This window comes from Terrapene carolina, unplaced genomic scaffold (genome assembly GCF_002925995.2).
Source record: "Terrapene carolina triunguis isolate 2854851 unplaced genomic scaffold, T_m_triunguis-2.0 Scaffold695, whole genome shotgun sequence".
NCBI classification, from domain to species: domain Eukaryota; kingdom Metazoa; phylum Chordata; order Testudines; family Emydidae; genus Terrapene; species Terrapene triunguis.
This window is the reverse complement of record NW_020665046.1, coordinates 1,893,884-1,919,695: the sequence shown is the minus strand read 5'-3', so window position 1 is coordinate 1,919,695 and position 25,812 is coordinate 1,893,884. Positions and strand designations below refer to the sequence as shown.

Here is a 25,812-nt window from a genome sequence, read left to right as displayed (position 1 = left end):
AGTGGGGTCCCCAGTGCAACCTAGCCCTTGTCTACGTGCAAACTTGACTGGAAAACACACCTTTAGTAAACCACTGCAAGACTGTGTGTAGGTAAGACCTTGATCAGCCCCGGGACTGCTCTAAGTTATGGCAGCCTTCCCAGGGCAGCCCATGTGCTCTGGCCCCCACTTCTCCCACTCCTTACCCTACCCCAACATGACCCCTATACTGGGGCTTGTGGGGGACTAGTCTAGACACCCTGGATCCAGTGAGTTCTCCCCCATCCCCTTGTGGGTTCTTCAAGCCCCTAGTGTTTTTGGAGTAGCACATAAGAGATGGAATCTCTCGCCAAACCTGCCAAATGTCATGCATCTAATGTGACACTCCTGCATGGTGAAGGCCTGTGCTGTGTTCCTGCGGAACCAATGAACTGTCCACACAATTGCTGTAAACAGGAGAGAGATGGTATTCTGATTTCATGGGCGGGGGAGAGGGGTAAATATCTCCCCGCGGCTCCTCTGGTCTGCGTCACTGCAGGCACTGCTGCATTCCTGCTCTCTGCCACCAGGGAGCCCGTGGTTTGTCCCTTGTCACTTCACTGAGAGCTGCATTGTATCCATCCACTTAGCCATCCATCACTTGTGGGGGGCGTGGGATTCAAACACCTTGAGAGAGCGGCTTTGCAGAATTCTTAGTGAACTTTGTACGGCTCTTGTCTCGTCACCCCTCCACAGACGAAATACCATCGGGGACGCAGAGACAATCCAGAAGCCACCCCATGTGTCTCTTGTCCATACTATTTCTTCTTTGCCTTTTCACTGACCTGACAAAGCGCAGCAATGGCAGGAGACAGGTGTTTTACAACAGAAAATCACTATTATTCACTTGATGGTAGTGCCCTAATTGAGATCAGGGCCCCATTGTGCCAGGTGTGGTACAGACATCTAGCGAGAGAGAGGCCTTGCTCCAGTGAGCTTACAATCTAAACAGACAAGACAGACAAAAGAAGGATTGTTACCTCTATTTTACAGATGGGGAAACTGAGGCACAGAGCGAGATTAGAGGGCTTTGCCAAGGTCACACAGAGAGTCAGTGGCAGAGCCAGGAGCTGAATCCAGATATGGATCAACCCAATCTTCTCAGAAGGACAGAAAAGTGTGAAGAGAGGAGGCTGGTGGGAGAGAAAAAGAAACGAAAGGAATGCCTGTGAATTCTTTGCTCTCCCCTCAGTTTTCTGTTCCAGTGTGACTCTGAGTCTTTGCTGGGAGATAAGACAGTTCAAACACAGCTTAAAGCAGCCAGCCAATTTATGCTCATATTAGTGCTGGGCAGTCCAAAGAGCAAGCATCAACAGTATTTCTGCATTAAGGTTCCTGCTTGTCAGATCTGAACTTCAGTGTGTTTAGCTCATTGGTGTTTATCACCTTGGAGCGGTATATCCCTCTTCCCCTGGCCTCAAGGCCCTGGCATGGCAGCTGCCATCTTTCCACCCCAGTGAAGACTGGGCACAGCTGTATAGTGAACGTGCAAGCGTAATGGCTGCCCCTTGGCCAGCATGCTGAGGATTGAACCAGGGATTGCCAAAGCAAAAAGGGTGAGTTGCTAAAGGTCTCCAGCTGGAGACTCAGATCCTCTGCGAGTCAGACGCTGAGGGGGACCGTAACACACGCTGACCAGTGGGTGACACCAGCACCACTTCTTCATCTGACATGCCCCCGCTCAATAAAACACAGCACTTCACCTGCGTCTCAGGATCTCAAAGTACTCCCCGTGCTTCCGCCGGGAGCCAGTTCCTAGCTCCCCTTCAGCCCACCCAACTGGCTGTCCTGGGGCCATGGCCCTGGAGGCTGGACTCCCAGGCTCCACAGCAGCAAAGCAGGCAGGTTTCTGTCAGAACCTGGCCTGGTTTGCTAGGTGAAGCAATCGAGGCAGAGCTGGGATTAGAACTCTGACTGCTCAATGCCCTGCCCAGGATTTAACCACTAGAAGGGACCCCCTGTCTCTGCAGGCAAAGTGGTTATGGGCACTGTCATCTGGACCATTCCTAGGGCCCAGCCTGAGTGGGACCCGCTCGGGGCCCTGCAGAGTGTGACTAGTTGGAGTCCATGCATGTCAGCAGCCTCTCAGACTGTAGCATCCCTATAGCCGGCTAAGAAGGGAGCCCAGCTTGACAGCCAGACCCCAGCCTGAGCTGGCAGTGATGGGAGACTCCCGGCTTGGGGTGAGGGGGTTGCACTGGTCCTGGGTCGGGGGATGGGGAGATGGACTAAATGCCATGTTGTTATTGCAATAGATTGCTCAGTGTATGTGTGCACTGCTGCCCTTTCCTGGGTGGAATCAGCTTAGCAATGTGGCTTTGCCACGCATGCGCTAACAGCTAAGGGAGATTTGCCTTCCGCTTTTGCGGCAGGAGGCCCTGAGTTCTCACTGTGCTGTCGCTGACACTGGGTGTGCAGAATAGCACAAGGTCGGCTATGAGGGAGTGAGAGACTGGTCCAGGGCCCTAGCCTAGGCCTTAGGAGACCTGGGTTCAGTTCTCTGCTCTGACACAGACTTCCTATGTGACCTTGGGCAAGTCACTTAGCCGCTATGTGCCTCAGTTTCCCAGCTGTACAATGGGGATGACTGCCCTGCCTCCCAGGGATGTGTGAGGATAAATCCATTGAAGATTGAGAAGAGTCCAGTTACTATGATGTACAAGAATCTAGACTTGGTCCAGGCGAGAAATGAAGAGGCAGAACAATGCAGCCCTTGCCTATGGAGATGAGGAGGGACATGAGGTCCCCAAGGCCCAGGAAAGGTTCCATTGCTGGGGCTGGTGGAAATGAGTGACAGGACTTGCTGAGAGCCTGTGACTCCCCAAGCCCCCTCTGCCCCCCAGCCCTGTCTGTTTCATGGCCCCAGGTGCAGGGGGGCTGCCATGCCAGGCAGAGCATTCTGGACGAGACCCACATACTGCATAACTAAATATGCTCCAGATGAGCAGGCTGGGGCTGCAGCGAAAAGGTCCAGTTCCTAAGGGAAGCGCTTTCCCTCTCACACTAGCACCAGGCTTTAATATGTAGTGACAAGGAGCTGGCAGCTGCTGAGACAAGTGGAGCTATTAACCCTGCCAGCTCCGGCAGCCACCAGCCCTCAGAGGGGAGCGCAGCCCAGCAGGCATCCTGGCATGCAAGCAGTCAATGAGGCATGGCCAGGCTCCTTGGGGCCCCAGCAACACACAATGGGTTTGTTGTGTGAGATTCTCTTCCCCCGCCCCCCCACACACACAAGGGGAGGGGACAGGGTAGGAGACTGAAGCCCTTTGTTCCCCCCCACTAGCTAGGTCAGCTATCTTGCTCTCCATTGTCCGGTGGGGCAGATTCCCCTTCCCACTGAATCGCCAAAGGGAGCGACTCATAGGCTCCGACTTCCCCTCTGCCCGGTGGGTGCTTGACCTCCCCAACTGTGCCTCTTCCCTTCCCTGCACCGCCCTCGCCTCCACCCCTTCCCCCAAGTCCCCGCCCCTGCCCTGCCCCCTCCACGTCTCCTCCCCTGAATGCGCCGCATCCCCGCTCCTCCCCCTCCCTCCCAGAAAGTCCTAAGCACTGCGTTTGGCAGGGAGTGGGGGAAGGGGGAAGCGCTAGGAGGGAGGGGGGGAGTGGGGACGCAGCGTGCTTGGGGAGGGGGGGAGAAGGAAGCGAGGAGGGGGGAGCTTGGCTGCCAGTGGGTGCTCCAGGTCCAGAGCACCCACGGAGTCGGCGCCTACGGCACAACTCTGCAGGGCTTCTGCCATCACTGCAGCCCCCAGGCCTGCTCAGCACTGGGTGAGCTGAGGCAGAGGGACTTAAGGAGCCCTATGCTGCCTTGCTGAAAGCCAGTGACTTGGGGAACTGCTTGCCAGCAGCTAGCAGGTTAACCCTTTCCTGCTGGCCCCTCTCCCTTGGCAGGCTTTGTTGCCCTTAGCGATGGCAGGCCTGGTGGGGGTCTGTCACAGACTTGCTGGGGAGCGGGGCTCAGTCCCTCATTTACTCTCAGGCTCCGTGTTCTGTTGGTAGAACAGGGATGCTCCCTTTGTCTTGTCTGTTTCAATGGCCAGCTCTGGGCAGGGGCTGGCTCACTCTGCGTCTCTACAGCACCTTGCACGAGGGGGCCCCGACCTCAGTCACAGCCCAAGCTATAAATAACGGTGATAACATTCGTGTAGATAACTGGACTCACCACTATAGCGTCTCCTTGTGGCTGGGCATGGCATACCAGCTTCATCTTCTCTAGGTCCCCCTGCTGACGGGTGCTCGGGGCCTGCTGTGCTCCTCCTCTTCTTGCAGCTTGGCCCTCCGGCCAGGTGGAGTTTAAGCCCTGCCCCTTCTGGCTGGGGTAACAGAGTCCAACCCAACAATAAGCCCGATGTCCTTACGTCAGGTTTTCTGGCCCTGACTCTGGGCCTCGTGGTCCTCACACCCTTCTCCCAAAGTTCGGTCATCTTCATCCGTGTCCTTTGCGGGGGATCTCCCAGCCCCTTCCTTAGTGACTGGTGGCGGAGCCCAGGACCTTTCTCTCCTCTGGATTCCAGCCCAGGGACCCCGAAGCAAGCAGGAAAGGTCTGCCCATATTCAGACCCATCCCTTGCTTCCTCCCTAGGCTTCTGCCCCCCTGAGCCTGGCAGTAGGTCTCTCCAGAGCCTCCATCAGCTCGCCCGGACTCCCAGAGCTCTCCTGGAATCCCCCCACTAAATCCCAGTGGGACATTATGAATTCAACCCCCTTCTCCCTCCTTAGCCTTGACCTTTCATCCCTCTCATGGGCCCCAGCTGACTGCTTCCAGGCCCTCCCCTCTGGAGATAGGTCAGTGTCAATTATCCCCATCACACAGATGGGTACACTGAAGTCCAGAGAATTAAGTGACTTGCCCAAGGTCACCCAGCTGACCAGCAGCAGAGGTGGGAGCAGAACCCAGGTCTTCTGGCTCCCAGTCTCCTGCTGTAACTACTAGGTGGCGCTCCCTCTCTCCTTTGCCATGCGACCACTGCTGTTTCCACCATGTGGCTGGGGCAGTAAGAGCCAGTTGTCCTGCGGATGAAGGGAGGCTTTATTGCACCCAGTCCTGGTGTGTCTCTCTGCCATGGATTCCACTTATGCTGCAGTGTCTCAAAGAGGGCCTGGGTTAGCTGTTGGCAGGATGGTTAGTTTGGGATTTTAAAAAGTGACTAAAGTCCTTCTGGATCACCGTCCAGCAACCTTCAGTTCTAAAGCTCTGGCTCTGATAAGCCCATTATTAGCATTAGACCTAACTTTTGGAACTCCCTGCTACAGGATAGCTCTTAGAACCACTGCTGGGCTAACACTAAGGGCTCATATGTTGCAGGGTGTGCTTGGCTGAACTTTTGTATTTTTCTTGAAAAACAAAGATTTAGAGAATGTGAAATTAGGCTCTGTAGTGGTGTGAAAACAGCTCTGTATGAATGTGACGTCCCAGAAAAATCCTACCCTGGGATGGGATGGAGCATGGGACATTTCAGGAAGCTCAGTTTCATTCTGAGGAAGCTAGCTGCAGCCCTATCTCTAGTAGTAAAGGAGAGCATTTTGGATTCATAGATTCCAAGGCCAGAAGGGACCACTGTGATCTTCTAATCTGACCTGGGTAACACAGGCCAGAGAACTGTCTCCAAATAATTCCTAGAGCAGATCTTTCAGAAAAAGAGCCAGGCTCTGTGGTTACCCTGGATAGAATGCACCTGACAAGGGCTCTTAACCATGTCTTCGGGCACGAGCTGATCACCAGATGGGATCAGGCGGAAGTATTCCCCCGGGGTGGAGCATTGCACACTTACGTGCATTATGAGTGTTTAGTGTCTTCCTCTGAACGGTCTGGCATTGGCTTCTGTTGAAGACAAGCTGGGCACAGATGGACCATTGGTCTGTGCCAGGGCGGTGATTCCTGCAGAGATGGAAACATCCTATTAGAGCAGAGCGTCTCCTGCCAATGCAGGATTTTCCCCTACATGGTATAATTGCTAATGTTTCACCCAGTCTAGTTTGACCTGGGCCAAGCCATGGGGTCTCCACCCGTTCCCTTGCAAAGCTTCATAGATCTCAGTTGGGACAGATTCTTGATCTTCAGCCTAAATGTCCCACTACTCCTCCCTATACCCCTTTGCTCTACTCTCCCCTTCTTGATGTTTGCACCCTCTGTTTGTCCCCCTGCTTAGCCATGCAATCTCATCAGCTTTCCTCATGTCAGTCCCTCTAGAACCCAGATGGTCTGTATTGTTGTTCATCAGTTTATCAATGTCTTTCTGATAACCCTGAACCAAACCCAGGATTTCAGGTGAGGTTGTGCCAGGTCCCATTGAGATGGACAGCTATCTACTCGTCCTGGGAGTGCAACCCTAAAATTGCACTGATTGGCCACTCCTTTTGCCATAACACTCATACCTAAATTGCTCTCTGGTATTGCCCCTAATTCTCTTTTACTGATCCTGGCTTCCTCCCTCCCATCCAGGATCCTGGACTTTGCACAATTTTAGGATATTAGCTGCATTTTTACAAGTGGGATTGCCTGCCCATGGCCCTGATCCCAGGAGGGGATCCACGTGGACAGACCCTTGTGTCAGAATGAATTGATTGCAGGATCGGGCCCATGTCAGTAACCTCTCTGGGTCCCTCTGTATTTATCAGCCCTCACTTATGGTCACAGCACCTCCTAGTTCAGTATCAGCTGCAGCTCATCCCTAGAGAGGAAGGCTAGGCCAGTGGTAAGGGTAGAAGCCTAAAATGACTCTGAAGACCTAGGTTCAATTCCCTGAATTGCTAAAGGCTTTCTCTGTGACCTTGGGCAAGTCACTTAGCAGCTCCATGCCTCAGTTTCCCCCTCTGTACAATGGGGACAATAGGCTTGCCTCACAGAAGTGTTGTGAGGGTAAATACATTAAGGACTGGGAAGAGCTCAGATATAGTGAGTGCCATGGAAGTGCCTTAGATATGTAGATTACTGTGTGGTGTCAGAATGTGGCTTGCTGCCAGAGTGCCCCCTTGTGGCTGGGCATTGCAAGACAGTCCCCACAGCCTGGTGGGTCATTTCTTCTTGTGGCTCGGCCCTCTGGGCAAGTCACATACAGCCCCATGCCTTCTGGGTAAACCAAGAGTCCAACAAACAATAGACCATCAACCTCCCCTTGGGATATCAGCCCAACTCCAGACTCCGTCGTCCTTGCCCCTGGTATCAGGGGGGTGCAAGGGTCCTTACCCTGGTGCCTCACCACCCCCCTCAATGGTCTTTTCTTTCCTCTGGCGTCCAGTCCAGGGATCCTCTAATAAGCAGCCAAGGCCTATCTGCACAGACCCGCACTGCCTCCCAGGACCACTTCCTGCCTCCACCTTTTGCACAGGCTTGGGGTGTATTGGCAGCTCTTTTTCTCCTCAGGCTCACTGCAGAGCTTCAGAGCACTTTCCGCCGCCCAGCTGCAGGAGAGTTTTCTCTGCTTCCCTGGCAGGCCCGTCCCTGACCCAGCTGGAGTCTTCCTGCAGGCCCCTCCACCAGCACATCGAACCCAGGGCCAGCTGCCTTCCCTCCAGCCTGTGTGTCTACACTGCAATTTTATAGCCCCACAAACCCAAGTCAGCTCTCCTGGGCCAGCTATGGGTGTTCTGTTGCAGCGTAGACTTGCACCCGTAGCTTCCCGCTTTAGCTCGGCTTCTCTCACTGAGTGAGAACCGGTATCTGCTCTTCTCCCTCCCCCCCGCCCTCCCAGGACTGACTGTCCACAGGCTCTTGTTAACTCCTTCTTGCCCAGTGTGGGCTTTGTCCACCCCATCACATGTGGTTTATCCCTGGGGCATGGCAGCAGGCACCTCCCCGCCATCTGTGGTTTTGCTATTTGTTACCCTTGGCTCTTTGATGCTGTGATAACGGTAACCCTTGGCCTAGGGCCCTGCAGACCATTTTCCATCTAAAAGACACTGTTTATATGCCAGCTAATTGGAATTAATGTTGAGAGATGTCGTGAGCCACTGTATTCACATCTAACTGTATAACAGCAACTGCTCTCCTCTTGCCCAGTGATTTTGGAAATCTTTTGCAAAAGAAAAGCCGTCAGCTTTATCCGGGCAGATCTGTTCTTTGCAAACACCCAGTGCTAGTTGATTTTTGTGTTTCTATCCTGCCTTTGGGGTCTGATTGGCTATTGCACGAGTGAGACCATTTACAGCCATGCAGAATCCAAAGTGGATGTGAAGCAGTACTGTTCAGAGTTGGGTAGCATTGTACACCCACTTGGGGACTACACATGGTGCAGGTCGATAGGGAGGGAGGCCTTGGATGCTTTACTATTTTTGTTTCATTATTTTACTTGAAAGCCAGGTGAGATGTAGGGGCCAGTTATAGTCAGGACTGCTCTTCTTTTTGTTCTGAAGATTGCTACAGCATCTGCTTTTCTGCAGTACTCTGGCACTGCCCTGGTTTCTCTCACCTGCTCTGCACACAAGTTTTGCGCCAGTCTAATTGTGTGTTAGGGTTGTGATTTTTGTTACAGCTATAATTATACCGGTTACAATTCCAAGTATAGCTGCAGTTGTACCAGTATGAAGCCGCCATATATCAATATAACTTATTCCCCTTCCCATGTGGGAATCAGCTATAAGCACCTTGATACCAATATAAGTGCATCCACACATGGGATTGGCACTACTCGAGCTGTATTTGTTTCTAAACCAATATGGTGAAAGCAGTGCAAAAACTGTGTGTAGACCAAGCCCATCCATTTATTTGTTAATAGCTCTCCATCAGGGCTGTGTGGCTGTCCTGCCTTTCTGGGGTCTCTACTGCCCTGATATGGACTCAGAGCAGGACTTTGGAAACACCAATGAAGAAACAGTCCCCAGCAATCCATCTCAGGTTTGCTTTAAGAGCAAGTCAGCATTGGTAGGAGATTTTGGGCTAGCCATGCTGGATGGATCATTCCAGTGTGGTTTCATGTAGATGTCAGCTTGGTCTCAAGGCAAATTACAACTGCATGACCTTCAAAGTGGTGCTTAGAAAGTCTTCCCTGCCCCAGCTGTGCATGAGATCCTCTTGCTGCATGGATGCCTCACGGGCTTTCGTATCTTTTACATCCCAAGGCTGGCCTCCTATTGCCCGGTTGTATGGCTGGGACCATGCCAGTTAGATCCAAGTGGCCAGGAGGAAGGATGGGACTTAATTCCCTTTTGTATTTGGCATCGTTTCTTGAGGTCGCCCTGCAGTATGCATGTGGGGCTGCTGGGTGCCTATGTCACCCCAAGGAGAGGCCAGGACTGTGTGAAATCCTGCTGTCCCATCACAGTCGGTGATATAATATAGTGACTGTAATTATGCTGTAGTTGCACTACAGTCACAATGTAGTGGTGTGGTATTTATGCTGCAATGGCAGTGTAGTTACCTGTAGTTCTGCTGCAATCACTGTGCAGTCAAACTATAGCTACACTGTCAACACAGTGAAGTTATGCAACAGTTATACAGCAATCACTGAAGTTCTGTGGTTGTTGTGCTTTGTGTACCTTGAATTCTCACCAGTTCCTGTAACTGTAAGGCGGCTGCTACATGACAGAGTAATTCCAGTGTAAACTCTATGTAATCAATGTACCTGGATTCTAAAAATACATGTATTATGTATGAACAAGTGTAAGGTGGTCACTCTTAGCACTCTTTGTGGCCAAGCATGGCATAGCGGCTGTATCCCCGTGTGGCGCCCCCTGCTGTTGCTTCATTGCTGTGGTGGTCTCTCCTCCACCAACTTGGCCCTCCAGCCAGGTCACAAGATTTATGTCTGCTCCTTTTGGGGTAACAAAGGTCAACAAATAAAAGTCCCACAAATAATTTCTAGACCTTAAGTCAGGGCTCTGGCCCCAGACTCTGGGCTCATGCCACTTTCCCAATGGGTGGTAGGGGAACCCAAGCCTTACCTTTACACTGGTGTCCAGCCCAGGCACCCTGCAACTGGCAGCCAAGGTCTGCACTGTCCCACTCCTAGATGCTGTTTACCTGGGCTTCTTTGTACTCAGCCTCTCACAGTCCTTCTTCCCCATAGCTTCTCTGGGTTGGCCCTTCTTTCAAGGCTAGGCTTCCAGGGCTTATTCTCCTCCCAGGTTTCTTCCTCACCAGCTGTCAGTTCCCAGACAGTGACTGCAGCTTCTCTCCTTGCAGCCCCCTTCTGCTCTCAGCTTCCTGGCTTTTTACTAACCAGCCTGCTCCTTCCCAGTTGGGCATCAAGATCAGTTAAACCTGGCTCCCCCTCCATGTGCAGCCACATAACATCATTGGCCTCCCAGGCCTCATTAGCCCCTTCCGGGTCTGTGCGGGGTACACACCCCATCATGATCAGTAATTAAGTCCTGGAGTTCACCTGTCTGTTGTGTGAATGAGTAGCAATGGTAACTAGTCATCAGACAGCACAACCACAGCGGGATAACAGTCCCCGTGAGATAACATGGAAGCTCACTATGGGGTGGGGAAAAGGGGGGGGGGTAGTGAGAGGCGTAAGCTCCTCTCTCCACACCCTTCCCTTCTGTCCCAGTAAAAGTGCTGTCTAGTTCAGCTGGGCTGCCGAAGCTGGAGGTTTGGCTGGAGACAGATGTGCTGGGGTGGATTATAATTGTGGTCACCTGTATTCTGGTAATGCCTAGAGGCCTTGGTTATAGATTGACACCCATTGTGCTTGGCACTGTACACACATCATTAGGCTTGGGAGGATTGGATTTTTATCGGTAAATGTCCATTTCACCGTACACACCATACACACCCAAACCGACTACAAATATTGCCATGGATAATAATTGAAATGTACAGAGAGGCACAGTAAGAAAAACATGGCTTGAGAACTTATTAAAGTTTGATTGAAGGATATTTATTTTGATATGTGATGTTGACAATGTGTTTTAATCATCATAAAGCTTTAACTTTTTGAATCTCAACATCTCCTATCATTAAATAATTATTGTCTGACCCCCCCCCCCAATTTCCCATGACTGTGAAAATTTAAATTGATTAAAAACATTTTAAATGCTTAAAAATTCGCATCCCTGTCATCTGTGGAAAGGGTAAAAAAATACAATTGAATTCTGCCCAGTCTGTATAATGAAGAGACAGCCCCTGCCACAAAGAGCACTCAGGGGAGAGGCACCTGGCCGCAGTGATGTACTCCAGCATCCAGAGCTCTCAGCAGTGGTGAGGGCAGAGCTGAAAGTCATCGCAGAGCTGCACAGGGCATGTCAGTGCCTGGCGATGGAATCTCACTCGGTTGTTACGGAATGAGACAGCTTGGACACTTCATTCCAACTCAGTTAACATCCCCTGCCCCTTTGAGGCTTCTGGGCAGTGGTTTTGGTACTAGGCAACAGTGGCCGAGTGGCTGCCGAGGTGGAATGGTCTGTGTTTGCCCATTGGGGATCAGTGTGTCTGCCTCACCTGCACCTAGGGCCTGTGGGGGACAGTTCCAGAATGCTGATGTCCCAGAAGGGTGCTCATGCCAGGCTGGCAAAGTGCAGGAGAGTCCAACCTGAGGGGTCCAACATCAATAAACAACCCCAAGTGATCTCACCATGTTTATTATTTAGTATGTGTTTTGTAGTTGCACCTAGGAGCCCTAGTCATGGACCAGGCTCTCCTGGCGCTGAGCGCTGTACATTTATTAGGTGTATTACAGTGGCATGTAGGAGCCCCCAACATGGCCCAAGACCCCGTTGTGCCGGGTGCTGCACAAACACAGAACAACCAGCGGGTCCCTGCCCCAAAGAGCTGACAGTCTAATCTCAGCATCCAGCCTGAATTTCTCCTCCGCCCATGCCCCTCTGTGCCCCAGACAATCCCCCCACCACCTCAAAGCAGCATCAGAGCCTGGGAAGAGCAAGAAACAGCCTGGCAAACACCCCAGCACAGTGGTGGTTCCCAAGGCTTGATTCCCTTCCTGCGGAATACCAGTACTTCCCGCTGATGTCATCTCCTGGGGGTGAACTGGCCCCATGTTTGCCAATTGGACTTGGCCACTTCCTAGCCCCCTCTCGCTCCACAGAGCTCTAGAATGGCAGGGGCCATACGGTACTACAGCAATCACAGGCAGCCCAGCCACTTAGGCCAAAGTGGCCACTGAGCTTGGTCACCTGACTTGTGATAGCTTGAGGCCTGATTTCCCAGGGGCTGAGCACCTCCTGCCTCTCCCCTTGACTCTGATGAGAACTGCCAGGAGCTCAGCACCAATGGGAACCAGCCCCTGGTGTCCCAAGTCAGGCGCTCCCAAAAATGGAGGTCTCCAAGATCAGTGGCATTTTGGAAAATGGCCTTTCAGCCTTGCCTTGGGGGCTCTGGCTATCCAGTGCTCTCAAGGGCTCCCCTTTGCACTCCCCAACGAGAACCCCCACAGACGGTTTGGGAAATGCAGAATGAGCAGGGCCAGTGCATGGGGGAAAGCCCAGGTGCCTCTGCAGCCAGAAGCTGAGCATCTGGGGCACTTTACCCCTGGGTACCCAGCACTTGGGAGCTTGGTACAGCCCCAGTGGGACTTACACTCCCTTCAGGGCCCTTCAGAGGCAAATGTTGTGGGAGAAGATGAGCAGAGATTCAATCGTCTACATCGCTTCTGGACCTGCCCAAGAAGAGAGCAGCTCAAGGGGAAGAGCAATAGCACACAACTCAAACCAAGGTGCACCCTGCTTCTGTCCCAGGGAGGGGGGGAAGGCATACCAGGAAGATTTCACACACGGTGCACCCCTCTCTTGCTCACCCCACCCGGGCATTCTGCAACACACACTTCTCATGCACTTAAACACATCCCTCTCACACTCCCCTCCCCCGCTCTTGCATTTGTACACACCCGTGCACTCCTTGGCAGTCACACACCTCTCTTGCACACCAGCCGGGGAGGACATTAGCTGCAGCGTGTCAGAACATGACTTGAGGCGGGGGCATCTCTGTGTTTTCATTTCACGATCTTCCCTTGCCCAGGTTTCCTTGGTGGAGGGTAGCAATGGGCTCTGGTCAGTTTGTGTACGCTGGGCTTGTTGCTTCTTACCTCGTAGCAGGAGCCATGTCACCCCGCTCAGGAAGCTGTCTCTGGGCTTGTTTTACTGCAGCATTGGTTTCTTCTGCCCAAATGCTGTTAACTAAAGCGATTTCCAGAGTGAATTCTGTGCAGTCGATGGGCACCCAGCCACAGGACAGTCCTGGAGCATGAAATGCTTGGATTATCCTCAGCAGCTGTACAACCCTCTCTGCAAACCACCCCTGTACCTGCTGCTCGGGCCAGGCAGTAGCTCCCTCTTCAGTCCTCATTTAACCTTTGGAGACTACCAAGAAGGGGGCAATCAGTGGTGTTTTTGTGATATGGGAGGAAGTGGCGGAGACCCCTACTCAACCATTTCATGGGATAAGCACAGATCTGGGCTGGATTTGAACCAGTAACCCAGTAGTGAAAAATTCTACAGCCCATTACCAAATCCCTAAGACAGCCAGCAAACTGAGAAAGCAGCTTTGTCACATTGTATACAGATGGGCCATGAGCTACACAGCTGGCCCTGCAGTGGCTGACTGGAAGTTTTTAAGGCCCGGCTTGACAAAGCCCTGGCTGGGATGATTTAGTTGGGAATTGGTCCTGCTTTGAGCAGGGGGTTGGACTAGATGACCTCCTGAGGTCCCTTCCAACCCTGATATTCTATGATTCTATGATTTCTCCTGTAGCAGCAGCAGCACAGTATGTGTGGAGGGGGAAGGTCCAGGGGAGGGGGCACAGACTATTTTCCTTTATAGGAAGCACACCATAGCATCCAAAGTCTGCAGCATATCAACACTAGTCCTTGCTACACTCAAGCTGGTGAGAGAATCACTGTAGGTGATTGAGTATTTAATGCTGTGAGACAGGATGGCCTAGTGGTGTGAGCACAGGCCTGGAAGCTGGGCAATCTGGTTCTCTGCCTCACCCTTGCTGTGTGAATCCAGGCAGTTAACATCACCGCTCTGTGCCTCGGTTTCACCATGTGCAGAATGGGGATAAAAGATCCCATCCTGCTTCGGAGGGGTGATGTGAGGCTTAATTAGTCTCTCTTTGTCCGGTGCTATGAGATCATAGGCGGTACCAGCTATCCTAGGGGAAGGGATTAGGATTGTGTTGGAGGCAGCTCTCTACATAATCAGGTCCTATCTTTCTGTGAATGAAAACCCGTTGGCATAGCAGGGGGGTTTTGCTCTTTAAAACTCCACGCACCAGCTGGCCTTCATCATGCATTTGCTGCTGCGCAAAGGCTCCCCGTTTATAACCCAGGATCTCCTGGATTTCAGATCCTGGCCAGCCCCAACTGCATCTGCCCGAATCCTGCCTAAACCAGCCCCCCTCAGAAATTGTCTGTGACTGTGTGCGTGGGGGGGGAGGGCAGCTTGGGCCTCCGTGCCCTGACTTGCTTTCAGAACAGAAATGCCGCCAGTTTTGCGGGGATAAGTAACAGCATCTTGTTTTTTGCTGTGTGCTGCTGGCATCTGGATCCTCTCTGCCAGGGTGAGGGTAATGCGGTGTTATGGGAAGGCTAAAGAATTGGCAATGACAGCTAACCCAAATGACAAGCAGCAGAGCTGTAACTTTCTCCTGGTGCCTAGAACCTCTGGTATGTGGGCCCCTTAGAAATCCACCTCGCTAGCCTGCCCTCCTCCCCAACGCCGGGCATCTTCCCCTCCACCCCCTTTTCCCCAGCAGAGATTGTATAGCAAATGCTAGAAAGATACTTAGCTCTTCTTCCACACACAGATCTCCTAGTGCTCAGGAGGTACAATTCCCCCTTTGACAGCTGGGGAAGTGAGGTGAGGAGATGTGCTCGAGGTCACGCAGCAAGTCCGTGGCAGTGAGGAACACAGCTCAGGCCCCTTCAGCCCCACTCCAGCGAGCTTTCCCCTGGATCAGGGGGTCAAAGCCTGAGCCCGTACAGCTACACAGTTCTTTCTAGTGCCACTGCACAGGCCTGAAAACCCAGGCTCTGAAACCCTCTGGTGTAGGCTGCTCCTTGCCTTACAGCTGTACCTTGTGTGGGTGGAGAACCGAGACACAGAGGGGTCAAAGGAGCTGCCCAAGGTCACACAGGGAGCCCATGGCAGAGCAGGGAATTGAACTGCAATCTCCTGAGACCCAGTGCCAGACCTTAGCCACAAGAGCATCCATCCTGCTGGACAAGAGCATGGGTGTGGGCATGCACCTCTGCCCCCTGCTAGATGGAATCAGACCTGCTCAGACAGCTGCTCTCTGTAGGCTACCCTTAGTAAAGATGCTCCTCTAGTGCTTACACCAATGCCTTTCCAGACAGCCTCATTGTGGTATCCCAACATTCACTGTTTGGTAAGCAGCCACCTCTTCCTCCCTGCTCTGTCCCACCTCAGCACAATGAGGGTGACAGTAGAGCATTGTGGGTGATGCTATGGAAATCCCCAGCCAGCTGAGACATTGCCACTGGTTGGGATCCTGCTCTTCCCTCTGCTAATAAGCTATCCCTGACCCTCTGAGTTCCCCACTGTCTATGGCGTGGCTCACAGCCAGCCCCAGGGAGGAGGACATGTGTGCAGAGTGATACCACACCTTGCAGACCCCAGGAGAAAGCCCTGTCACAGGGCACTTGCAACGTAAGTCCACACTTCCAGACACAGCCAGGGAGGAGCTGACAGACTGAAAAGCTGAGAGGAGAGGGAAAGGGGTGTAACACACAGGCCGAGTGATCCTGGGACATGGCCGCTCACTTACAAGGGGTTAGGAGCTCTATAAAGTCAAACACACTGAGCTGTTTGGGAGCAGGGACCACTGTTTTGTTCTGTGTTTGTACAGCACCTACACAATGGGGCCAGGGCTCCTTGGTGCTACCGTAATACCCCTAATAAATAATGTAAAGCACCCAGCACAATGAGACCAGGGCTCCTCAGTGCTACCGTCACACCCCTAATAAATAACATAAAGCACCTAGTACAATGGAGCCTGATCTATGACTGGGGCTCCTCGGTGCTTCTGTAATACCCCTAATAAATAATGTACAGCACCTAGCACAACAGGGTCTTGGGCACTACCACAATACACATTATATTACACATTTCAGCCCCTCCTGTGCCCCCCACCCACCAGGAATTCCCTGTATCAGTCCTGGAATCCTGACTCCTCTCCCAGTGCTTGACCTTTCCCTCTGTGGAGGTGAGCGGTTGACTCACGACAAGTGCATTGGATATTGGCTACAGCCACGGCAGGCCTTGTGGGAGGAAGGGGACCATTGGGGGCATTTAGAGAAGCTGGCCAGCCTTGGTGCAGGGGGCGCTCCATGTATAGGGGGTGGCCTGGAAGGAAGCACGGCCACGGGGGACGCAGACGAAGAGGGCAATGGGGCACCATGGACGGAGCTGACGAGATGGCACCTGGGCAGATGAGCAGGGAGGGCAGAGCTCTGAAGCTCTGGAGCTGGCGATGGAGAAGGGGGAGCCAGCAAAGGGATTAGAGGGGTGAGAGTGATGGCAAAGACCAGTACTGCCACGGAGGGAGTGGGTGGGAATTTAGACTGATGACAGGCGGGCCTGTTTCTGTACAACGTGGGTGGGGAATTATCCAGCACAGTGGGTCTCTGCCCCTGCAGGGGCAGCCCTCCCCAGCCCCCAAAGGACTCCCCTAGTGGTTCATGAGGCTCCGTGGGCAAGGCTCCCCTCCGCCCAGCGCCACACATGACAGCGAATGCGTGGCTGGGAGCCAGGCAGTGTGCGTGGCAGGCCCCCGGGCGTGGCCGCATATGGCAATGCCCCTGACCACATCTCTGCCTTGCAGTGCGACAATGAGTGCTGGCTCGATCGAGCAGGAGCCGTCGCGCAAGCTGGCCTGCTGCGGGGTGCCCCTGATCACCGAGGACATGCAGTCGCTGGCCATCCGCACCCTCTCCGGCACCGACATCAACAAGCACTATGACCTCATCCGCGAGCTTGGCAAGGGCACCTACGGCAAGGTGGACCTGGTGTCCCACAAAAGCACAGGTGAGGCCAGCTCAGCTCCTAGCGGCCAGGCCTAGGCATTTGGGCAGGCAGGGCTTGTTGGCAGCTCAGCGAGCCACGGGCTGGGAGCAGCTGGATGGGGAGGGGAGAGACAGCTGGGGTGGAGGAACTGAGCAGCCATCTGAGGTTCAGCCCAGACCTGTTAGCAGGTCAGGGAGCACTAAGATTCTTGTCCCTCTTGTTTGGCTTGGTGCCTGTCTGCTGCAGGCTGACTGATGCCCACTGGGAGTGGCTCACCTTGGGGTATTTCCAGCCACACCAGCTGCAGGAAGTGTCAGGCTCCTGTACCTCAGCTTGGGTTCAGCTCATGGAGGAGTCAGGAGTTGCTCAGACAGGGACCCCTGAAGCAGGCTGGGTCTCGGCTTATTATCGCCACATCTCCAGTCTAAGTCAAAGGGTTTTGCTAGCAGAAATTACACTGGCATGACGGGTGCACTCCCCAACCCACAGCCGGGGGCATCCAGCTACTGGGAGAGTAGCAGGCATGGCCTGTTGCTTGCCTCTTACCAGGGCCTGTGGCCACAGGGATCCACTCTGTCTGCCATTCCATGGGCTATTCTCTGGCACGCCCACAGTCCTCTGCCCCCGGTGAGCTGACAGGATAGGCGTGGAGGTCTCCATGGTGTGCTGAGGCTGTGGCGGTCCCTTCTGTACAGCTCCCAATGGATCAGGCTTGCTGCTTTGAGACTGTTCTGTAGTTCTGGGGGTGCAAAGCCCTTTGGAGAGGATGCCAGGTGCTCCTGTTAGTGTTCCTGCCTAGCTACTGGCCCCAGCAGAGCTGGTCAGGAATTTGTCAATGAAATGTTTTTCATCCAAACGGATACGTTTCCTGGGAAAGGGGCTTCGTCGATGAACTTCTCCACTCAAAACATTTTTGAAAAAAAGAGTTTAGAATTCGACATGAAAAATTCCACTTTTCTGGTTCAAAATGACTTTTTGTTTAGAAATTTGAGCTAATGAGAGTTAAACAAAAATTGAGAAAATGGAAATGAAACGATTCCACTGACCTGAATCAGTTTTTTTTCCAGATTTTCAGTTTGCACATTTTTTTGAAATTTCAAGTCTTCATTCTGAGTTGGGATGGGAATATTTTTTAAAATCTTGAAAATGGTCAAGGGACAGGAAAATCTCAGTCCTTGTGCTCAAAGGCCAATGTCTTCTGCACAGGCCTCTCCAGAGGTCTAGTGGGTGTGGGCCAGGCCCTGACGAGCCATGTAGAGCTGGGTTGATACAGAGAGCAGCACCTGCTGGGACCGCACTGCTAGGATGGGTGGTGCCTGAGCCGGGGGCCATGGCTTTGGGAGCTCTCGGGGGAGCGTTGTGTCCGCCGCAACCTCCCCACTGGTCTGGGAGGAGTCCTATGTTGCTGAGCCTTCTCCTGAGCCTTTTCCTCTGTAGGCACCAAAATGGCGTTGAAGTTCGTGAACAAGAGCAAGACGAAGCTGAAGAACTTCTTGCGGGAGTTCAGCATCACCAACACGCTCTCCTCCAGCCCCTTCATCATCAAGGTCTTTGACGTGGTCTTTGAGACTGAGGATTGCTACGTCTTCGCTCAGGAGTACGCGCCTGGTGGGGACCTCTTTGACATCATCCCGCCACAGGTACCGGCTAGGAAGCTTCCCTGGACTGCCTCTCTCCTGCCCCCAGAGTCTGAGCTTTAACACCCATGGCCCTCAACTGGGGCTGCCCCAGCTCCCCTGCACAATAGACCCCTATCCTACAAGAGAAGACCTTCTTCCCCATTGACCCCCGTCCCACCTCTGCTACTGAGAGACCTAAAGGCAGACTCTGTCCTCCAGCTGTGATCTCGTGTGCTAAGCAAGGGTGCTGACTGGAGTCAGCATACCAGGCTCAGGCCTGGCAGGTGCCTGAGTGCAATACCTCCACAGGAAAGCCCTGACATTCCCGTATGAGAGCTCCTGGGTCTGGCTCTCCTCTTGCTAGCACCTTGTGGGTTCCTTTACACCTGGGCAAGGTGAGAGTGAGTGGAGAGCTCTGACTTGGGAGCATCCCGGGTGTTAGTGGCTCCTGCATATACAGGGTGTTCAGTAGGTGGCGCTCTTCCCCCGACTCTGCAATCAGACCTCACCCCTGGGGGCAGCATGCCTTAGATGAGACAAAGCTGAGCCCTTGGCCAATTGTGTCCTGTTAATGAGCCTGTAGCAATTTTCACAAGAGCAGGGCTGTTAAATGCTAACTGGGGTCACTACAACCTTCCTGCTTATGCTTGCCATGCAGTTGCAACTGGGTGCATTATGCATCACTTCCTGTCCTAAACCTTTGCCTAGTGATGCTGTGCGCTGTTAAACTGCTGGCATGTCCCACCCCAGAGGGGGCCGCATTTAAGTGATTCTTGTCTCCACCATTTGCAAAGTGCTTTGGGATCCTGAAAGATGCTAGATGAAAATAAGAAATTAATGACTATGATTCATTATCCTTACGAAAGCAGGGAGGGTTCAACAGTGACCAGGGGTTCATAGCCATCTCCTGGGGCGAGCTAGTCCAACGGCACACATAGTACTGCTTGCTCTGATCATAAAACATTTCCCCTCTCTGCACTGAATGAACAAGGCGAGGGGGGAGGGGAGGAATAAGCAGACAGAACTGAGAGAGAACCAAGGAGAAAGGATGACCAAAGAGGAGAAAGAGATCTCCCCAAATATAATTAGACATAATTGAATTGGAAGTGTAATGAAATCGTAATGTAAAGCGAATAAAGGAAAATGTGATTATACAGCTTCAGCGGGTGCTGTAGCAAAGACAAGAGACAGGGTGTACAAGAGACAAGTGTGTGTGTGGGGGGGGGTGAGTCCTTGAAATGCCCTCTCCTTTGTGACCCAGGAAATTCTAGCCCCTGTGTGCCCCTCACCAGTTTGATCTTTGGGAGGCTGGCGTTGGTGTCTGCCATTGGCCCAGGGATTCAGACTAGCCTGAGCTCTGGCTAAGATCTCCACTGTGGGATGGGTTCTGGACTGGTTCCACCAGGCCTGCTCTGGTCTCCAAGATGGTGGCGAGGGATAAGGACCTTGCCCCCTGGAGAAGAAGGGGAACTGTATCCCCACCCCTGCTGAACTCCACAGCCCTGCCCAAGTGGCTGGCAGTTCGCACCCAGCCGCCCGATCACCCCCTCAAACCCTTGGTGTGTGGGAGGGAGGGAGGGAGACAGTTTGTTGGCTGCCATTTCAGGATGATGACGGTTTCCAAATTTCCACCCAGCTTCTGTGTTGCACATGGATAGGCACCCGAGGCAACGCTGCCGTCAGAGACGCTAGAGGTGGAGAAGGCCTTTTAGGTCACCTAGTCCATCCCCTTCCCACCCATGGGCCAGTGTTGGGTTGTTCTCCAGGACCTTGGCCCGTGCTAAATGGAGCTGCCACCACTTCCTGTGGGAGCTTATTGTATGTCCCTCTGGACCTCTCTGCCTTAGTTATTTCTCCTGAAGCTCAGCGTAGACTTCCCTTTTGTCAGTCTCCTTCCTCTTACCCTGCCCAACCCCAGAGCACCTTAAGCAATTCCTCTCCCTGCTCCCACATGGACACCACGACCTCCTCTCCTCCCTTTCACACCGCCTCGGCCAAGCACCCTTCATCTCGCCTCCTCAACCAGCCCCTCTAGCTCCATCGCTCTTCTCAGCCAGCTTCTTCCGGGCGCGGAGGATGCTCAACCCCCCGCTCCACCCCAGATCCTGCTCCCACCCCACCCCTTCCCCCAAGCCTCCACTGCCACCCTGCCCCTTCCCCGCCCCTTCCCCGCCTCTTCCCACCCAGTTCCACCCTCTCCCTCCAGCGTGCCCCATCCCTACTCCACTCCCTCCCTCCCAGCGCCTCCTGTACCACGCGATTCTGTGAAACAGCTGATTGAGGCAGGCAGGAGGAGCTGGGAGGGCGGGGGAGGTGCTGATCGGCGGGGCAGCAGGCAGGTGGGAGGCGCTGCAGAGGGGAGCTGGCTGCCAGTGGGTGCTGAGCACCCACTAATTTTTTTCCATGGGTGCTCCAGCCTTGGAGCACCCACGGAGTCGGCACCTATGCCCCCTCCCAGGGTGTCGCGGTCTGTTGGGGATTAACAGGCCCTAGAGAGAGACCCAGGAGGAGGAGAGGCTGAGGTGGCTCTCCAGACTTGGCCTCTCTCAGGGAGAAGGTCCTCAACTGAGATCCTGCTGCCAGTTGACTTATGGGTCCAGCACTGGGAGCAGGGGACCTTACCTGGGATTGGAGGGTGACAGTGGATGGGGGATGTGCCCTCAGAGGAGAGCCACGGCTCCATGTCATGGAGCATGGTGCGGCCAGGTCTGGGCAGCTCGTTACCAGATACTGACCAGAGAAGAGATACATAGTGCGGCCAGGTCTGGGACAGAGCTCGGAGCAGGCGGTGATCTCCGCAGTGACCAGGAACATGGGGCATGTGCCATTTCGGAGTGACACACTTCCATCTGTGTGAGGGCACATGGAGGCCTGGGGAAGGAGGAGCTTAAGCACTGATAAAGGAATTATTGTAGGACCTCCTTAATTCAAGCTCCTAAGGGGAGAGTCTTTGTGTGACCTGAAATGTGCCAACAGGACATGTCTGTGATGGGCCCCATACACCTTGTGAGCGGCCTGGCAGTCAGGGACAGTCCCCAGGAGAGCCAACCTGCTGTTAATCCATTCGCTTCTGTTGTTCTGTGGCTTAACCCCCAGTGCCTGCCTGTCTGACTCCACGTGTGACCCCCTGCCCCTCATCCCCATGCCCGGTGCTAATATGCTGTGTCTACCCTTATAGGTGGGCCTCCCCGAGGACATGGTGAAGCGCTGTGTGCAGCAGCTGGGCCTGGCCCTGGACTACATGCATAGCAAGAACTTGGTGCACCGGGACATCAAGCCGGAGAACGTACTGCTCTTTGACCGCGACTGCCGCCGGGTGAAGCTGGCCGACTTCGGCATGACCCGCAAGGTGGGCTGCCGGGTGAAGCGCATCAGCGGCACCATACCCTACACAGCGCCCGAGGTGTGCCAGGCCGGCCGGGCCGAAGGCTTCGCCGTGGACACCAGCATTGACGTGTGGGCCTTCGGGGTGCTCATCTTCTGCGTCCTGACTGGCAACTTCCCCTGGGAGGCAGCCTCTGCCTCGGACACCTTCTTTGAGGAGTTTGTGCGGTGGCAGAAGGGGCGCCTGGCAGGCCTGCCATCCCAGTGGCGGCGCTTCACAGACAACGCCCTGCGCATGTTCCAGCGTCTCCTGGCCCTGGACCCCGAGAAGCGCTGCCCCGTCAAGGAGGTCTTCTACTTCATCAAGTATGACCTGATGTCAGAGGTGCGCCGCCGGCCCTCCTACCGCTCCCGCAAGCATGCCGGAGATAAGCTCTCCGCCGGCCCCCACCGCCATGAGACGCCCAGCTCCTGCACCCCCACCCCGCTCAAGAGAACCATCCTGACGGAAGGCAGTGGCCCCCGGCTCTCTGCCTCCGAGCCAGGCCTACCCTCCCCCGGGGGAGCTAGCCGGACGGACGGGCGGCAGGACAAAGGCAAAGGGCAGATGGTCCTGGCCACAGCAATAGAGATTTGTGTCTGATGAGGGCTCAGTGGGAATGAGGGGACAGCTGGTCCTCGCGACACCGCTCTGCTCCGTACAGCCTGCAACGATGATGTCAGCACCCCCGGCTCCTTGCCCCACTGGTGAATGGGGGTCAAGGGGGGATGGGGATTCCTTTTTGTGTGAAAAGGGACCAGGAGCCGTGTCTCCCGAAGCAAAAAATACTCACACTGCTAGTACTCACTGATACTGAGGATGCGACGTACAGCTAAACCCTGGAGGAAAGGCCAGAGTGCAGACACAGCCAGACAGAAAGGCCCCGGCTTGGTGGCCGGGAAGGACCATGTGTGTCATGGCGGCCCCTCCCCGTCACGTCTTCCATGATTGGGTTGGAGGCTGCTTCCCCTGGCACTCTGCACTGTGCCCCTGCTTTGTCAGTGGGGCCTGGGAGGAGCGCTGAGGCTCTTCCCATTGTTGGGGGTGGGCAGGGACTTTCACAGGGATGAGAGCAGGAAGCCACAGGAGGGAGGGAATCGGCACCGAGTCTTGGACACACGGATGGGTGGCCATCTTGCGGGCAGCAGGGGCTCAGCAGGGATATCACAGCCATTGGGTGTGTGGGGGTGGGGTGGGGGGTAGGATGGGGTGGGGCTGCCAGTGATGGGTGGTTTGTAGTTAATAAGCAACAAGGGTGGCCATCTTGCGGGCAGCAGGTGTGGGGCTCTTGGGGTCATCGGGGGCCCCTATCACTGTCAAGGCTTGATATGCAAACTGGTGCATTGTTCCCTGGGGCAGGGTGGGCGCTGGGGCTCGGGATCTTGCTACAGGATCCCTGTGAGAGAGCATGGGGCCAGCACCATCCCAGCTGGCACTGCAGCAGCATTGCCCTCCAGCATTGCCCACTGTCACTCTTTTGTTGGCTCTTTGTGTCCGTGCTCAGGCCCGGTGACTCTCCTGTGATTTCCCTGGAGGGGGGGCTGGCGGCGCGGACTCCTGGGGTTTGGGTGGAAGGCTCATGAGCCCAGTCCATGGAGGAGGCCTTTGGAGAGATTGGGGGGGCAGCGTGCACCAGCCTGTTTAATACCAAGCAGGCTATGGTTTGCCCCTTTTGCCCCATCCCCCACTGCCATCCTGCTTGGAGGACGGTCTGTGATGGGGAGCAGGAGATAAAGCGAAAGCCAGTAAGCCTGGTTGAGCCACTGGCCTGTCTGTAAAGGGGGTTTCCTCAGGGCCAGTTCTCTGACAGCCTGAGCCCAGCCATGTCCAGGGCACGTCCCCCAGGGGTGGGGACTCGGGCAGCCCCAGCTCCTGCTGCTCCCCTCCTTGCTGAGGGATCCTGAGGGCACTTCTCTCTGTACCAGTGGGGGAACCAAGCGCTAAATGTAGCAAATGTCAGTGTGTTCCATGTGTCAGTGGGTGTCAAGCCGACTGGGCCCGGCTGTTGTCACCATCACCCTTCCCAAGGAACAGCCTCTCCCTGTCCCTGACCCCAGTGGGCCAGCTGGGCACTGGGACCCATATGGGGAGCAAGTGGGCATAGCACATGATGCCTTGTGAGGAGCAGAGACCTAACCCATTTGGTCTTAACTGGAGGGACATGGGCAGCAGGAGAGCCGCCGTCAGGCTCCGGATCCCCTGCTCCGTGGGGTTTCTGGTGGCTGCATTGGTTAGGCTCTCATCAGCATGCAGTGCTAGGCCATATGGGGCTGGGGCTTGGATGGCAGGCAGGGGCCTGTGAAGGGGTGCTCACAGATACCCCTGATGGGCTTGGCCTGGCACCTGCTTCCTGGGCTGGATGGCTCTTGCTTGCATCTGCCCCTGGGGAGGAGGTGCACACCAGTGGAAGGCGCAGGGGACAGGTGAGGCCAGCCCGAAACAGAGCCAGTTGGTGGGGTTGCCCAAGGCAAACCAGTAGGCATTGGCATGGGGGTTGGCACAGCACCCACCCCTTAGATGAATGCGTTGGAGCCAACCCCCCCAAGTGGTGGCCAGAAGGGAAAGCTATTAACTGCCCCCAAAGTCTGGCCAGTTTCCATGACAAGCTGGAGGCAGCAGGGGGTGCTGGAGAGAAGAGACGGAAGGCGGTGGCGCTGTCAGGGCAGGCGAGATGTGCTCCGAATGACTCACCATGCACTGCAGCCATACTGCACTAAGAACGGCGTGAAGGGCTGGGTGGGGCTGCAGGGAGGCAATGTCCTTGGTATGCCAGGCGCTGCTGCACCATGGACCCCTGGGGAGATAGGCTTTGCCGCTGAGCTGCCCTGGCCTCTAGAATGCATCCACTTAGACCCAGTCCAACCCAAGCTGCCGGCCAGCTCCCAGCCCTAACCCTCTGTGCCCCACCAGTGCCACGGTGAGCCCTGTTCAGCCACTGTCACACCCTGTGCAGCTAGCTCTCCCCTAGCCAGGGCTCTGCTGGCAGCCCACTCACTGCCAACAGATGCCCATGGCAAGGCTGTTTGATGGAGACACAGACACCTCTAGGGCAGTAGCTTCAGTGGCTTGGGAACAGGCAGGTGGAAATGACCCCCCCCCACATCCCCTGACATGGTCGCCTCTTAATGTGAGCCTTCCACAGCCACGGGCTGAGTGGGGCAGGCGGCTGTGTTTCCCTGGCATGCTGGAGCCTGCTAGCACCCCACCCCCCAAAGCCTGTATATAGCCCAGTGATGGCAGCTGGGCTTCATCTCCCAGCTGTGCTCAGCTGTTCGCTAGCTGTGGTATCAACCCCCCGACATACCTGCATTACTGGGCTGTGTTGTGACAGGAGCAGGAGGCTGACTGGCATCTGCTGACTCAGCTGGTCCCAGCTCGGTCACTGGCAGGCAAGGTTTGCAAACCCCGGTGTGGCCAAAGGGTGGTGGGAAGTCCCCAACCCTGTGGTAGTGGCAGGGTGCCACAGGCGGGCCCATGGCGACTGCACTGCCAGAGCGTACCGGGAGACTGATCCGTGACAAGCAGGGCCGCACCGAGACGGGAGGGTGCACGGAAGGGGCAGGGGGGGGGGGTGTGAGAGCTGGGAGATGTATGTGTGTTTGTGCATGTAATGGGCAAGGCCGGCTCCAGGCACCAGCGCAGCAAGCAGGTGCTTCTGGCGGCCAACGCAAAGGGGCGGCACGTCTGGCTCTTCGGCGGCAATTCGGCGGTGGGTCCCTCAGTCACTCTTGGAGGGAAGGACCTGCTGCCGAATTGCCGCTGAAGGATGAAGCGGCGGCGGTAGAGCTGCCGCCGAAGTGCTGCCGATCGCTTGGGGCGGCAAAAACGCTGGAGTCGGCCCTGGTAATAGAAGGTGGTGTGGGTGTGTTGGGGGTGTGTGTGAGCTGGGA

General features: G+C 54.8%; 1 protein-coding gene across 2 annotated transcripts in view; it reads left to right on the top strand.

The window, feature by feature from the left end:
• SBK1 (SH3 domain binding kinase 1) overlaps positions 1–23,064 on the top strand; it is a 76,956-nt gene extending 53,892 nt beyond the window's left edge. For both annotated transcript variants that reach the window (XM_024215109.2, XM_024215110.3), the window contains exons 2-4: positions 16,758–16,960; positions 18,377–18,579; positions 21,737–23,064. In XM_024215109.2, the coding sequence (XP_024070877.1) occupies positions 16,758–16,960; positions 18,377–18,579; positions 21,737–22,525 (1,195 nt within the window). In that variant the 3' untranslated portion in view covers positions 22,526–23,064. The remainder of the gene's footprint in view (positions 1–16,757; positions 16,961–18,376; positions 18,580–21,736) is intronic.
• Positions 23,065–25,812: the final 2,748 nt, after the last annotated feature.